Source organism: Stegostoma tigrinum, chromosome 44 (genome assembly GCF_030684315.1).
Source record: "Stegostoma tigrinum isolate sSteTig4 chromosome 44, sSteTig4.hap1, whole genome shotgun sequence".
Classification (NCBI taxonomy): Eukaryota; Metazoa; Chordata; class Chondrichthyes; order Orectolobiformes; family Stegostomatidae; genus Stegostoma; species Stegostoma tigrinum.
In genome coordinates, this window is record NC_081397.1 from 4,148,222 (window position 1) to 4,163,305 (window position 15,084).

General features: G+C 45.3%; 1 protein-coding gene across 2 annotated transcripts in view; it reads right to left on the bottom strand.

Annotated features, from left to right (window-relative positions):
- Positions 1 to 5,576: 5,576 nt before the first annotated feature.
- The window catches only part of LOC125450183 (uncharacterized), a 13,343-nt gene continuing 3,835 nt past the window's right edge, over positions 5,577 to 15,084 (bottom strand). Inside the window, exons 1-3 of one of the 2 annotated variants that reach the window (XM_048526202.1) lie at positions 12,461 to 12,485; positions 9,027 to 9,177; positions 5,577 to 7,306 (exon numbers count right to left, since the gene is read on the bottom strand). In XM_048526202.1, coding sequence (XP_048382159.1) covers positions 6,694 to 7,306; positions 9,027 to 9,177; positions 12,461 to 12,467 — 771 coding nt within the window. In that variant the 5' untranslated portion in view covers positions 12,468 to 12,485 and the 3' untranslated portion in view covers positions 5,577 to 6,693. Of the gene's footprint in view, positions 7,307 to 9,026; positions 9,178 to 12,460; positions 12,486 to 15,084 lie in introns of those variants that run through there. The other variant, XM_048526201.1, reaches the window with a different exon arrangement.

Consider the following 15,084-nt stretch of genomic DNA (forward strand, 5'->3'; position numbering starts at 1 on the left):
AGGTTTGATTTCCTCTGGAAAGCCATGGTCTCCATTAGGGGTGTCTGAATAACTCAGTCCGTTCTCTTTGTGGCCCTATCGCTTTAAAACAGTTTTGAAGCCTGGGGTGAAAGTAACCAGGCACTTGTGATTTTGCACAAACACGCAAAACCCCAGTGAGCCTCTGACAGACAGGACTCCCGCAAAACGCGGAATATAAAAACCGAAATGTGACTCTACCTGAAGACTTGTTGTAATGTGGGAGTAATGTGTGATATGTGTGGGGCAGGGCGATGTAATTTGAGAATCACATCAATAAGACTCAGGTGAACCATTTCAATTCAATTCACTGAATGTCTGGGTGGTTAGGGTCGCTCTCTCGCTCTATACAATACGTTCAAGCTTTCTTTGTTGTTTTATTAAACAAATAAAACATCCGGCAGAAAATGATACACCTCTTTGCTATTTTAAAATGCGGACAGAGAATTTTTTTTTGGTACGATGTGATTTCAGAGTGAGCCAGGATCTGAGGGTGTGCTGGTCAGCGTTGGCGGTTTCTCTCTATCTCCATCTCTTGAAACAATCCCCAGCACATTAGTGAAGATTACAGCCTTCTGACGTCCTATAAAGCTCTGGTCAGACCACATTTAGAGCATTGTGAGCAATTTTCTGACTCAGCACTCAGGAAGGATGTACTGGCCCTGGAGTGGGTTTAGAGGAGGTTCATGAGAAGGATGCCAGGCTGAAAGGCTTAACATATTGAGGAACATTTGAGGACTCTGGATCTGTACTCGATGGAGTTTAGAAGGATGAGGGGGCATTTAACTGAAACTGACAGAAATCTGAATGGTCTGCACAAAGTGAACATTAGGAAGATTTTTCCTTTGTACGGATTGACTCAGACCTAAGGGCACAGCCTTACAGTAAAGGGAAGACCCTGTAAACCTTAATAAGGATAAACCTCTTCAGCCAGAAAGTGGTGAATCTATGAAAATGATTGCCACAGAGGGCTGTGGAGGCCAGGTCATTGAGTATATTTAAGACAGAGACAGAGAGGTTCTGGATTGTCAAGGGGATCAAATGTTGAGGGGAGAAAACAGGAGAATGGGGTCGAAAAACATATCAGCCACGGTTGAATGGTGGAGCAGACTCAGTGGTGTAATTTGTGCTCCTGTGTCTTGTGATCTTATGATAGAGAGGAAAAGAGAGAGAACGAAAGGGAGAGAGATGGAAAAGGGAACACAGGAACAGAGAGACCGTGTATGAAACAGCGACACAGAGAGGGAGAAAATGAACAGGAGACAGGGGCAGAGAGAAAGAGAAAATGAACAGGAGACAGGCACAGAGACAGAGAAAGAACAGAGGCATTGACAAAGAGAGAAAGAAAGAAACAGGGACAGAGTGAAAGAGTGAGTACAAAACATGGATAGAGAGAGATGAAGAAAAAGAGAGGAACAGAGAGAGAGAGAAAAAGATATACAATGGTGCAGTGGCAGTGCCTCAATCTCTCCATCATACTTTACAAGTATTGACTTTTCCTATTGGAGCGTAGTGGCACTGCATGTGGGATCTTGCTGTGCAGTTGCTCTTTCAACCCCCGGCAGTAGCCATTTGGGGCTGGGGGAGGGTGGACTTGGGTAATTGCATGAGGAGCCTGTGAGGAGGCCGTATGTGAGTCAGTAGGGAGTTAGATTTGAGTTTTTAAACAAGTTCCACAGGACAGCAAGGGTAACACGGATGGTTCAGGTGCCACTCAAATGTAGTCTATTGTCCATCTGACGGTGAACGTGAGGGTCAGCAAGGTTTCCCTAGTTGGTCTTTCTCAATCCAGCCGATTATTTCCAACTTTTGATCAGAGAATTTCTCAAAGGTAAGTCCACATGGATTTGTCCACAATTTAATTGGGCTAGGGTTCTGGATGGGGAACAGGAGTGACTCTCTCCCCTCTCACCCCCATTCCCCTATATATCCACCCTTCATCCACCCTCTGTTCGCTTCCCTGTCGGAGATGTGGATTGAGGGGTGTGGGTCAAACCAAGGGGAATCGTCAGAGGAACTGGGACCTCTTGTGTGTGGGGGATGGGGTGGGCGGGATTGCAATGCAGGCCTTGGGACTGGGGAAGGCTCTGGGGGAAGTTAGCTTTTGGGAGGGGCAGATATCTCAGGATTTGACCCTCCTTCCTACCCTGATGTTCAGGATGAGGGAAACCAACCCCTGCCTCAGTCAACAGGTGGCCATTCTCACATTGCTGCTCGTGGAATAGCACTCAGAGAGAGAGAGACAGAGAGAGAGACAGAGAGAGAGAGACCCACAATGAGAAACTGACTGTGAAAGTGCTGGCAACACTGGGATCTGGGTGTGTTTCAAACACAATCTGCAGAACCTCCTAAACTGTCATCATTTTCAATGTCGTCCAGGCTCGGCCTGGACTGCGAGTGGAATCCTGCTGTGCATAATTCCCTTCATTCCAATGTCAGCTCACTTTTTTCTCTCCTTTTCTCTGTATCTCTCCACCACTGCTCAGCTTTCTTCCCCTTGGTCAGAGGTCAGATGACACCAGGATATACACCAGGAGGTTGAATCAAAATCACAAACTTTCACAGCACTGCCCATTCGCCAGGTGAAGTGAAGTGTCCTGATGAAGGAGCAGCACTTTGAAAGTTTGTGATTTCAAATAAACCTGTTGGACTATAACCTGGTGTTACCTGAGATCTGGCCTCGTGCAGCCCAGTCCGGTCATTGGCATCTCCACATCATCCTTCTTCTTGAGAATCAATTCTCTCTTTCTTCCTTTCCTCTACATTTTGATTAAAAGGCCATCTTCTGTCCCCCATTTAAAATTTGTTTGGATCTTTTCATGAGAGCAGGGTAAAGATGTGCAGGCAGCGGGGACATGGGGATTTATTGAAAGCTGTGGGAGATCTGGGAACATGGAAGTACAGATGATCAAATTGACACTGAGATTTTTTATTTGGAACAGGGGTTAACAGAGACAGCAAATAAGTGCTGCCTATTTTATCAGTGTTTCCCCAGTATTTTAATCCCAGTGTACAGATTTCAGCTGGGACCAGGGATAATGCTTTCTGACTGCTCCTGGTGTTTATGTTAATCTTTGGGGGCCTGGGCAGTGAAGCAATTTTGGAGAGCCATTCTAAGAGCCCGTGTCTCTCTCGCCCGTCCTCCATCTCTCTCTCCCTCTCTCAAACCATAATGACACCAATCATAATAGTGTGGAAGCACCAGGACAGATCATCACCTAACAGGGAGCTTGATGCTCTCAATTATCTCCACTCCAGCACTATTGATGCAGACAGTGGGCAGGTCTCCATTCTGCTACCTGAAGTTAATTCATTTTGCTGATGTTGATGGAGAAATTATTGTCATTACACCACGCGGTTCAGCCCTCAGTCTCTTTGCTGTATTCTGATTCATCATTGTTTGAGATCTGACCGACAATGGTCCTGTCCTCAGTGAACTTGTAAACGGGGTTGGAGCTTTTCATGCGAACAGCTGTGAGTGTCAATAATGGTTGGGCAGATCATGTGGCTTATATGGATTTCTGTGAGGCATTTGACAAAGTCCCAAATGGGAAACTGATGAAGAAGGGAAAGTTCATGGGATCCATGGATCATCTGAGCAAGTTGGGTCCAAAATTGGCCCAGTGGCAGCTGTTAGAGGGTGGTGATTGAACACTGTTTGCGCGACTTGTGCCCAGGCTCAGTCATCCCACAATGATCAGTGCTGGGTCCCTTCATTGTTTGTGATGTTCGTAAATGATGTAAATGGGAATGTGGGTGGAGGGTGAGATGTGAAGTAGGTTTGTGGTTGCAACAGAGATTGGCTGGGTGTTTACTGGTGAGGGGAAGGTTGTATGAGGATACGAATGGGTTGCTCAGTTAGACGCAATGGTGGCAGATGAGGTGAGAATACGAGGTGATGCCCTGCAGAAGTAGCAGCAAAACAGGATAATATGCAATGAATGGCAAGCCACCAGGATTTCAGTGTAATCAAGGGATCTTGGAATGCTTGGTCACAGATCCCTAGATGTGGGGGATGCAGATTCATGGGGTACTTCAGAAGGTCTATGGGATGTGTCATTTGAGTTTTATCTGTTGTGATATAAATGATAAGAGCAGGGAGGATATTTTGGTGCTGGACAGAGTTTTGTTTTGGCCTCTGCTGGTGTATAGTGTGTAGTTCTGGTCAGTAAACTGTCGGAAGGATGTCATTCCATTCCAGCGGGTGCAGACAAGATTCACCGGATGTTGCCTGAAATGGAGCACCGATCAGAGGCTGGATAACCTCGGGTCGTTATCTTTGGAAGGAAGAAGACATTGTCGGTTGTGGGGGTGGGGTGGGGGTGGTGGGAGCGAAATTGATCGACATGTATACGATTATGAGGAGCAGAGGCAAAATATTTAGACAGCGGCTATTCCCATAACAAAGCATCAATAACAAGGGCACATGACACTCCCACATTTTGCAGAGAAGGTCAGGAGCTTTGGAGTGGATTTGAGTTATTTATTGCCACCCAGAGAACGGTGAAGGGCCTAAATGGAATCACCTGGGATGGTAGGTGAGGCAACTAACCTCAGAAGAAGCTCTTCAATGAACACTTGAAATTTCATAATACTCAAAGATGTGGGCCTGGTATGGAACAATGGGGCTCAAAAAAGGTAACAGCTTATTACTGGCAGCACAGACACGAGGACTGTAGTACCTTCTGTATTGTCAGAGACTATAACTCTACGATATATGTATGGTCCTCTAAAATGGACAACCATTACTGCAATTTTTATCCTGTCACGGAAACAAAACTTTTTGTACTATATGATCGGAGGGAAAGATGTGTCTCAAAGTGAGTCTGGTCTCATCTACACAGCTCCTAGTAACTATAGAGTGACCATAAGCAGTCCCACAGTGAGCATGTCCTCAACTATATATCTCCCAGTAGCTACAGAGTGAAAGGAAATGGTGAGTCTTGCCTCAACTACACAGCTTACAGTCACTATTGAGTGCAACATTGTGCCTGGTATTACCTATGCACCTTCCAGTAACCCGCAAATGCTTTCATGTTCAGCCTGCCTTCCACACAGTTCCCAGTAACATTACAGTGACTGTGAAGTGCGCCTGGCCTTATGTACACCCCTCCCAGTAACCATACGGTGATTTTAAATTGTCTCTCAGTGACCCTAGCCTCATTTACACATCCACCAGTAACTTTCCAATATCTGTTCCCTGTTTCACAGTCAGCCCAGCCTCAAACCTCACTTCCAATGAATCAATTGCTTTTGCCCTCTTCCACTTAGCCCATGCCTTTGAGATTCAGCCAGATCCCCTTCAGGCTGCATTTCATTCTCCTCACTGTCTTGGTGCTCCCATGTACATCACTTGTCTCTCGCTTTCCCTCTGTCATAGTTCTTGTGAACTCTGCCACCTCCCTGTCCCCACCTTCCAGCTGCAATGTTGGAGAATCACCACAATGGGCATTGCCTTTACTGCTCCAGCTCATTCATATTTCTTCACAAAACAGAAACACAACTCATCGACAGGAATAAGTGGCAGGTGAGTGAGATAAACCACGCATCCAAAGCAGTTTGTTTTTTGAACAGTGGGATTAACTTGAATTTATATGCGTACAGCAGAAGCAGGAAAAATCACATGTAGTCATGCATGCATTTCACTGAATACAACAGTGCAAAGAAATGATATCTCTGCTGTTCAACCAATTTCAGGAGTACAATGTTAGAGAGACAACATTTGGAAATGCTGCAGAAATTGCCCCTGTCAATGCTTTACAAAGGATTACTGATCAAAATAGGGGAAACTGAACATGGTGTGCTCACAAACTCTTAAACCATTTCATAAATGGAATGCTTCATTCAGGTGATTAAATCTGTCTCCCTCATTCTTTGCTGGTCTGCTCGCCATTCAATTTTGTTCCACTCTCTGAGCCACCCCCAACATGAAGCTCCCTTTCCCTTCCCAGTTTGGTCTCATTCCTTCCTTTACCACGGGAATGTAATTGTTTCTTTTTAGTGTGTGTTTGATATTCAGCGGCCATAATGCCGTGGTGACCAGGTCGGCCAGCTGAACTTCAGAGAGTATGAGCCCCCTGACTGGGCCGTATTACCAGCCCAATCAGGGACCTGTGGCTGACAGATAAGAAGGGTGAGTGTCAGAGATGCTGACACTCTGGTAGCTATCTCTGCATGGTGCAGTGCTAAAGACAAGGACTGTTCATATGCGAATAAAGGGTGACTTGGAGATGGGCATGGGCCCTAGTGTTGTTATTTCACATACATTTCCAGCACTGGGTTTGAATGTTACTGTGCACCCTTCCCATTGCTGTCAGATATCTCTGTGTGCAGTGATGATCAGGGTTGGAACTGAAATGAAATGGAGAATGTGGAAACAGTATTGTGTTGCATTTGCTTAGTGTTGATGGACGGTAGCAAAGAGGTTGTGAATGGAATTAATTGCAACTGTGAGGGATTTTTGAGCTTATTGAGTTGATGCCCGACTTGTTTCGCTCTGATAACATCATGTGTGATTCATTGAATGACAAGCAGAAAGGATATCAGTGAATGTTGGTAAATTTGGATTATTACACTAGTATAAAATGGGATAAACCTATTCGAATTGGCATGGCACTCATTTAGAGAAATTCCCAGGTCTCACTGATGTGTTAATGGCAGCCATAGTGACGATGCCTATGGGATACAGTAATGAGGTTGGGTGCATTCTATACAGTTGATTGCGTTTTCTGCTCCATCACACCTTCTGATATGAAACCCAGCACGCTGCACTTCATTCAGCCTTCCACTGATTCTCTGATATTCGGTCGTATTGTTATCATTCTTGTATATTCTGCTGAAGACAAAATACTTGTGAATTGTTGGTTCAGTCCATATGTCCCGAAACGGGGGCTGTTGCAAGGTAGGGATGATGGTGCAGTTCTCCATGTTAATGAAACAGTTCCGCAGGCATGGCGTGTAAGTGGTGTAGAGAATGACACAGCCCACTGGTTGGTTCAGCTGGTTCTGAAACTGCTGAGCGGCGATTTCCTGGTTGTTCTCTGTGGGGTACAGCAATTTATTCTCCGAGCAACGGCTGCCCCTGTTCGGATAAACTGCGATGTAATTTGAGTTTGGGACGTTTCGGAAGGAGTTCGCACTGCCGACAATTGAAGGGCGTCTCGATTTGCCTGGGTTAAAGTGTGGAGCACTGTTGGTTTGTCCGCATTCAGCAGGGGTTAAAGCCATCAGGAAGGCAAACTCTCCTCCCTGATTTCTAGCCATCTGATTCCCGGCCATTCGATGGAAACTGAAAGGGATAAAGTCAGGATGTGAGTCAAGGGACAGACTTTGTGTGAAAAATTCACTTTGCAGTGCCAGTGGGCCCAGTTTGAGATGAGTCACTTGGAACATTGCCTGTCGTTTTACAGAAAACGTGAAATTCTGCTATTCACCATTGAAATTCTTGCATGGGAAGGTCAGCGTTGATTTATTTTTATTTTGTTCTTTCCCAGGGTTGTAGTTTATTCTAGGACTACAAACCATCAGTGAGGTGTTAAACAGAGAGCCAGGGTAATGTGACAGAGAGGAACATTGTTACTTATCTTTGTGCAAATCTTCCTGCACGGAATCACAGAATGCCACTCGCCTTCTTGATAACTCGCTGTAGCTTCATTTCAAAGATAATGGGAACTGCAGATGCTGGAGAATCCAAGATAACAAAGTGTGGGGCTGGATGAACACAGCAGGCCCAGCAGCATCTCAGGAGCACAAAAGCTGACGCTTCGGGCCTAGACCCTTCAAGAGAAACAAATAGGAGGAGACGGGGAGGTGGACTGAAGATGGACAGAGGAGAAAGTAGCTGGAGAGGAGAGTATGGGTTGGGAGGTAGGGAGGGGATAGGTCAGTCCAGGGAGGACGGACAGATCAAGGGGGTGTGTTCAGCCCAATGGTATCAACGTGGATTTCACCAGCTTCAAAATCTCCCTCCCGCCCTGCCAGTGCATCCCAAAGCCAGCCCAGGTCATCCCCACCTGCCTAACCTGTTCTTCCTTTCACCTATCCCCTCCTCCCACCTCAAGCCACACTTCCACTTCCTACCTATTAACCTCATCCCACCCCCTTGACCTGTCTGTCCTCCCCAGACTAACCTATCCCCTCCCTACCTCCCCACCTACACTCTCCTCTCCACCTGTCTTCTCCTCTATCCATCTTCATTCCGCTTTCCCCTCTCTCCCTATTTATTTCAGAACCCTGTCCCCATTCCCCTTTTCTGATGAAGGGTCAAGGCCTGGAATGTCAGCTTTTGTGCTCCTAAGGTGCTGCTTGGCCTGCTGTGTTCATCCAGCCCCACATTTTGTTATCGTAGCTTCATTTCAAGTTACTTCGACTGATTCACTAGTCGATGCCCCATGCCACTCGCACTTGTTAGGAATAGACAGAGAGGGGAAGAGAGAAAGAAAGGGAGAGAATGAGACATATAGGAGCAACGAATGGGAGCTGATGGTAGGTGAGAATCCTGGAAGAATTTTGAAACAAGAAGAGTTTGTTGTGTTAGGGCAAGTTGTAGTGCAAGTAAAATACAAGGGACAGAAGTAAGAGACAGAAACAAAAAAACATGTGGACAGACAGGAAATGTGAATAAAAGCCAAGGAGGCAGAGGGAGACGAAGGAAAAGTGAGACGAGCTGTTTGATTCAGTGAACAGTAAAATGTTGCCCCTGTGTTTCAGCATTTTCTTCAAATCTATTTCGGAGTCAGCGGACGCTATTGATTTCACTCTTAGCGCTGTGACCCCGGGAATCTGGGTAACAGTACCAGTGAGATCCCCTTCCTCAGGGAGTGACAGAAGTCCTGGGTCGTGGGTTGAGACTTAATTAGCACAATTATGGAGCACTCCCGAGACCTCCTGTGTGCCCTCCATTTATTACCAGTGTGCGACGGGCAAGGAGGCTGAGATTTGATTGAACATTGAATGCAGCCATCAGCTCACAGAGCTGGTCAGGTAAGATCTGTTTCAGTTACACTTACCGGTTAACAATGTAAGCCAAGACATTGTTATGCAGTTCAGCCGCATCTGACATGGGGGTCATGAGCAGCAACAACAGGGACAGATAGAGTGTGCGCATTTTGAAATTTGTCAGCATCCTTTGATCGTACCACAGGGAGAATACAGATGAAACTGAAAAGCATGAAAAAAAACTTGCTCAATTCATGATAATAAAATGTGAGGCTGGATGAACACAGCAGGCCAAGCAGCATCTCAGGAGCACAAAAGCTGACGTTTCGGGCCTAGACCCTTCATCAGAGAGGGGAATGGGGGGAGGGAACTGGAATAAATGCTCAATTCATGACTTCATTGGCGATAGAATGAAAGACATAGAGGGAGACGCATGTAGGCAAACAGAAAATGTTCCTATTATTGTAGGTGGTGCTTTGCCAGTTTATTAAACAGAAGTTCCGGTTATCACACACGGGTATGAAATGCCAATGAAGTTTGGAGTTTCTTCTCGGAGTTACAGATTATGGCCAACTTTTCATAATAGGTGCAATAGGACATGGCTCTCTTGGCGGGTATTTGGAGGAGACGTGTACTCAGTCTCCCAAGTACAACCGAAAATCGACAATGTCCACAACAATTTGCACTCACATAGTATATTTCAAGGATTCATACGTCCCACAGGTTATTTCACAGCTTTCCAGCAAACTGATCACAAACTGACCCTGGTGTGGGTCCACTTATTCACAACACCTGTCAGCAAGTTGAATAAATGAATCCAGGATAAAATATCCAGGTTTAATGACACTCCAAAAGTGTGCACCATTGTGGCTGATGTGGAGGAAATGACGAGTTTTGGAATGATATAAACAAGGTCAGAAAATTGCGTAAACATGTGGAAGGTGCAAATGTGTCATTGTCCATGTCTGTAGGAAAAAATAGCCAGACTTGGAGGGTATTATTGAAATGGTGATTAAAAGGGGCAATATTGGCATCCATAAGGTGTGGATGGATAGGCTGGGACATTTTTCACTGGAGTGCGGGAGTTTGAGGCGTGACCTTACAGATTTATAAAAATTGTCGGTGGCATAGAAGAGGTGAATACCAAAGATATTTCCCCTCGAGTAGGGGAGTTCCAAACTAGAAATCATAATTTTTAGGTGAGAGGAGAGAGATTGAAAATGAACCTGAGGGGCATTTTTTTTTAATCACTCGGAGGAGGTTGGTTGTTGATTGAACTGCCAGAGGAAATGGTCGATGCAGGGACAGTTGCAACATTCAAAGCATGTTCGGACAGATACGAGAGTACGAAAGATTTAGGGGATATAGGACAAATGCAACCAAATGAGAACAGTTTAGTTTGGGAGACTTGCTTGGCATGGATGAGTTGGACTGAAGGGGGTCCATCTCTGTGCTGTATGGCCCTCTGGCGTTATGGATGTCCTTGTCCAGCTGTCATTAAAATAAGAAAGTGGTGCAGCAGGGTAGCAAGGTGTTCGTAACAAAAACGGCATGTTGTTCTTCACAACCCGAGGTTGTCAGTGAAGTTTGAAAGTTTGCACAGCTGGGGAGACCACAGCTGTTGTAGTACATACATTCTTGTTCCTGGGACTTGCAGAAACTGACACCTGCTCTGAAGTGACAGGAACAAGATTTTCCTAGGATAATTTCTGCTGTGTTATTCTTCAGGTTGGCCCTATGAGGAGCATTCAGCTTGAGTTTTTACCAGGATGTTGCCTGGTTTGGAGCGCAGACCCTATGAAGAAAGGCTGAGGGACCTGGGCCTGTTCTCATTGGAGAGAAGGAGGCGAAGAGGGGATTTAATAGAGACATACAAGACAATCAGAGGATTAGATAGAGTGGACAGTGAGAGTCTTTTTCAGAGGATGATGACTTTAGCTTGTATAAGGGGGCATAGCTACAAATTGAGGGGTGATAGATTTAAGACGGATTTCACAGGCAGGTTCTTTACACAGAGAGTGGTAAGGGTGTGGAATGCCCTGCCTGCCAATGTAGCTAACACAGTCACATTAGGGGCATTTAAACAGTCCTTGGATAAACATATGGATGATGATAGGATAGTGTGGTGGGGGGGGGGTGCTTAGATTAGTTCACAGGTCGGCGCAACATCGAGGGCCGAAGGGCCTGTTCTGCGCTGTATTGTTCTATGTTCTATGAGTGGGTCTGCACTCACTGGATGATATATAAAGATGAAGTGTCTCATTGATGTGTACAGAATTCTGTCAGGGCTCTGGATGGAATGATAATGCAGACAGTTGAGATCTTTATTAGTCATGCCATGGTCTCAGGAAACACACAGGACACCTTTTCCAACTGATATGATGACAAATATCTTCACTTGAGACTGGTGACTATCTGGAGACCTCTAACACAAAATGTTGTGGAGGCGAAGTCATTGATTTTTGTTTAAGAAAGAAGTAGACAGATTTCCAGAAGCTAAAGGAGCCAGTGGAATGGGAAAAGAACAGGTGTATGACTTTGTGAAAAGCATCAGCCAGGACAATAATGGAAGGTGGACCAGGGCTAATGAGAAGGTCACCATTCTCCCTTTGCACAGTTTTTTTTTTCCTGTCATTCGCTTTTATTGTGAGGTATTCAGCTTCTCTTCTGTCCTGGCCTGCTATCCATTATCTCCCTGTTTACTCACCCCTTTCATATGTTATGGAATGGACCAAACCTCCCAAAAACAAAACAAGGAGATGGCCTGGACCCTAACCTTTGCCTTATTTACAGCCAAGTACAAGGTGCTGCATTCCAGGTGTGATTTAAATGTTCAAACTGCTTAGCTTTAAGCAAAGCACACTTGATTCTTACACCACAGTTAAAATACAAGTAGAAAACAAAAGGAGTTGGCATAACTTTAACTCTATCAATATCCTTAACAAACTAATATGTTATTTAACCACTATTTAGTCACTGTTCCAATATAACAACATCCGATAAACTCAGCCTTGGCAGAGGCAAATCCAGCAATTCAATAGATTTCCCTCACTTGCTATCTCCTCTTGTCCAGGGGAAGGATCACCAATACATTAACCTAGCAGCAGCAGAGATACAGTTGTGTCTCGCTGCTTCAACTTTGAAACCCCAACTTCAACAACTTTAATTCTCAGAATCAGCAAATATGCCAAAGTGTAAAAGCTGAGCATTCTCCATTGCTGTATCAGGGGCTCGAAAACTGCACTCCCTCTAGACACCGTACTATCTCTGATTGCAGACAGAATCCAAAACAGCAAGACTAAAGATATGCTTACACCTCCTGGAACACAATTGCCCGATAATCACCCCCTCAGTGAGACAGCAGAATCATGCAGCTTGGACTTCAACCCATTGACACTTGAGCTGCTGTTCCTTGATCTGCAGGCATTTGCTCGGAGTGTAGTTGGTATAGAACGAACAGGCATGCGCTAACCTAATGGTAGTACAGCTGGAAACTATTACTTACCATCCATCCTAATAATACTGCACAGCAATGATTAGATTTCACTCGTTCAAACCTCCATTTCATATTTTTACTAAGATGACATTGTCTAACCAGGTATTTATAAATATAATATTTTGTTTTCAGCTGTTTTTTTTTCAGATTGAGAGGAAGGCAATGAGATAGATGAAGAGAGCCAGATAGAGACAGAGAGAGAATGTGTGAGACAGAGTGATAGTGAGACAGTGTGTGAAAGACAAAGACAGTGAGAGACATAGAGTGTGCGAGAGACAGAGACAGTAAAAGAGAAAAAGATAGCAAGAGTGTGTGAAATTGAATGAGAAAGAGACAGTGTGTGAGAGAAAGTGACAGTGAGAGAAAGGCAGGGAGAATGAAAGAGACAGACAGAGCCAGAGAGTGAGGGACAGCAAGAGTGAGGCAGAGATACAATGAGAGAGACAGAATGTGTACGGGAGAATCAGTGAGGGAGAGAGAGAGAGACACTAAGCGAGATTTTGACTGAGGGAGAGAAGATAGAGATTGACAGAATGACAGATAGTGAGAGATAGAGAGAGAAACAGAGAAAGAGAGAGACTTAAACAGTGAGGGACGGGGAGGGAAAGAGAAAGAAAGATATGCAAGAGAAAGAGAGAGTGAGAGATTGAGTGAGAGCAAGACAAAAAGAAAGAAGCAGAGAGAGAGAGGGAGACAGAGAGAGGGGTAGAGAGAAAGAGAAAGAGAGTGAGGCAGAGAGAGACGCAGAGATAGAGAAACAAAGAGTCAGTATGCTTGTGAGAGACAGTCAGTGAGAGAGAGAGAGTGAGACTGTGAGGGAGAGGGAGAAATAGCATGATAGAGGCTGTGAGAGACACAGAGACAGAAACCATAAGAGACTTAGAAAGTGTGAGGTGGTGAGGGACAGAGTGTGTGTGTGTGTGTGTGTGTGTGTGTGTGAGAGAGAGAGAGAGACAGTGAGAGCGAGGCAGTGAAACGGTGAGAGAGACAGCGACAGAGACAGAGAAAGAGATTGTGTGTGTGCATGTAACACATGAGAGAGTCAGAGTTGGGCACAGAGAGTGACATAAACTGAAAGGAGGCAGAGAGAGCAAGAGAGATAGATAAAGAGAGTGAGACAGTGAGAGGAAGACAGAGAGAGATAGAGGCAGAAGCAGAGACAGAAACAGTGAAAGTGAGTAACAGAGAGAGAGAAAGACAGATACAGAGAGACTGTGTGTGAGAGCGCGAGGCAGATAGCGACAGAGTAGCAGACTCAGACAGAGAGAGAGTGAGCGGGAGAGAGTCAAACACAGGAGAGAGTGAGAGAGAGAGAGAGAGAGGAGAGAGAAATGGTGTGAGTCAGAAAGTCTGTGCAGGAGACAGAGAGAGAGAGAGAAACAGAGAGAGAGAGTGAGGGGGAGAGAGACCAAAACCCAGAGACCGACAGTGAGTGAGTGAGAGAGGAAGAAAGATTGAGAGAGATACAGTCAGTCAGAGGGAAAGAAGCAGTAAGACACAGAGAGAAAAGGGGATACAGTGAGAGAGAGATGGGGAGACACACTGAAAGAGAGAGAGATTGAGAGAGAGGTTGATAGAGTCGGTCAGAGGGAAAGAGACAATGAGAGAGAAAGAGAGACAGAGAGTGATAGAGAGAGTGACAGTGGAAGAAAGAGACCGTGAGTGAGAGACAGAGAGACAGCGAGAAGGGCAGCATAAGAGAGATTGACAGACTGAGTGAGGATAGAGAGCCATAGAAGCAGAGACAGACAAATAAAGAGCAAGATACAGGGACAGAGAGACAGAGAACAAAAGAGTTTGTGATAGAGTGAAATAGATTGAGATAGTGAGACACAGCACGATGACAGAGAGCAAGAGGGAGGAACTGTGAGAGAGAGAGTGGCGGACAGACACAGAGTGACAGAGAGACAGAGACAGATATAGTGAGAGAGACAGAGAAGGAAAGATGAGAGTGGGACAGAAGGAAAGAGTGGGACAGGCAGAAAGAGCGAGAAATAGTGAGAGAGATTGATAGAGTCAGTCAGAGGGAAAGAGACAATAAGAGAGAGAAAGAAGGAAACACAGAGACAGTGTGAGAGGAGGAGAGACGGAGAGGGAAGAAAAGCGAGAGAGAGAGAGATACAGTCACAGAGACAGTGGTAGAGATGAACAGAGAAATAGGGGAGGGAGAGTGGGAGAACATAAGACATGGAGAGAGAAAGACACAGAGAGAACAAGGCAGATGGAGATACAGACAGAGGAAGAGATACAGAGAGAGACAGTGACACCGAGAGACAGAGAGACAAAGAGGAAAGAGCAAGAGACATGGACAGAGAGAGACGGGGAGGGATACAGTGAGATAGAGAGAGAAAGAGTCAGTGAGAGAGAAAGAATCAGTTAAAAATAGAGACACAGTATGGCAGACAGACATGGAGACAGAGAGAGAGATAGACTGATAGAGTGTGCATGTGTGTGTGTGTGTGTGAGAGAGAGAGAGTGTGTGAGTGAGAACATGAGAGAGAGATACAGTGGAAGAGAGAGTGAGAGAGAGACTGTGAGGGAAAGAGTGATTGTGTGAGAGTGAGTGTGTCTGTGTAAATGACAGAGGGAGAGAAACAGTGAGAATGCAAAGAGGGAAAGTGCGAAAGAGACAT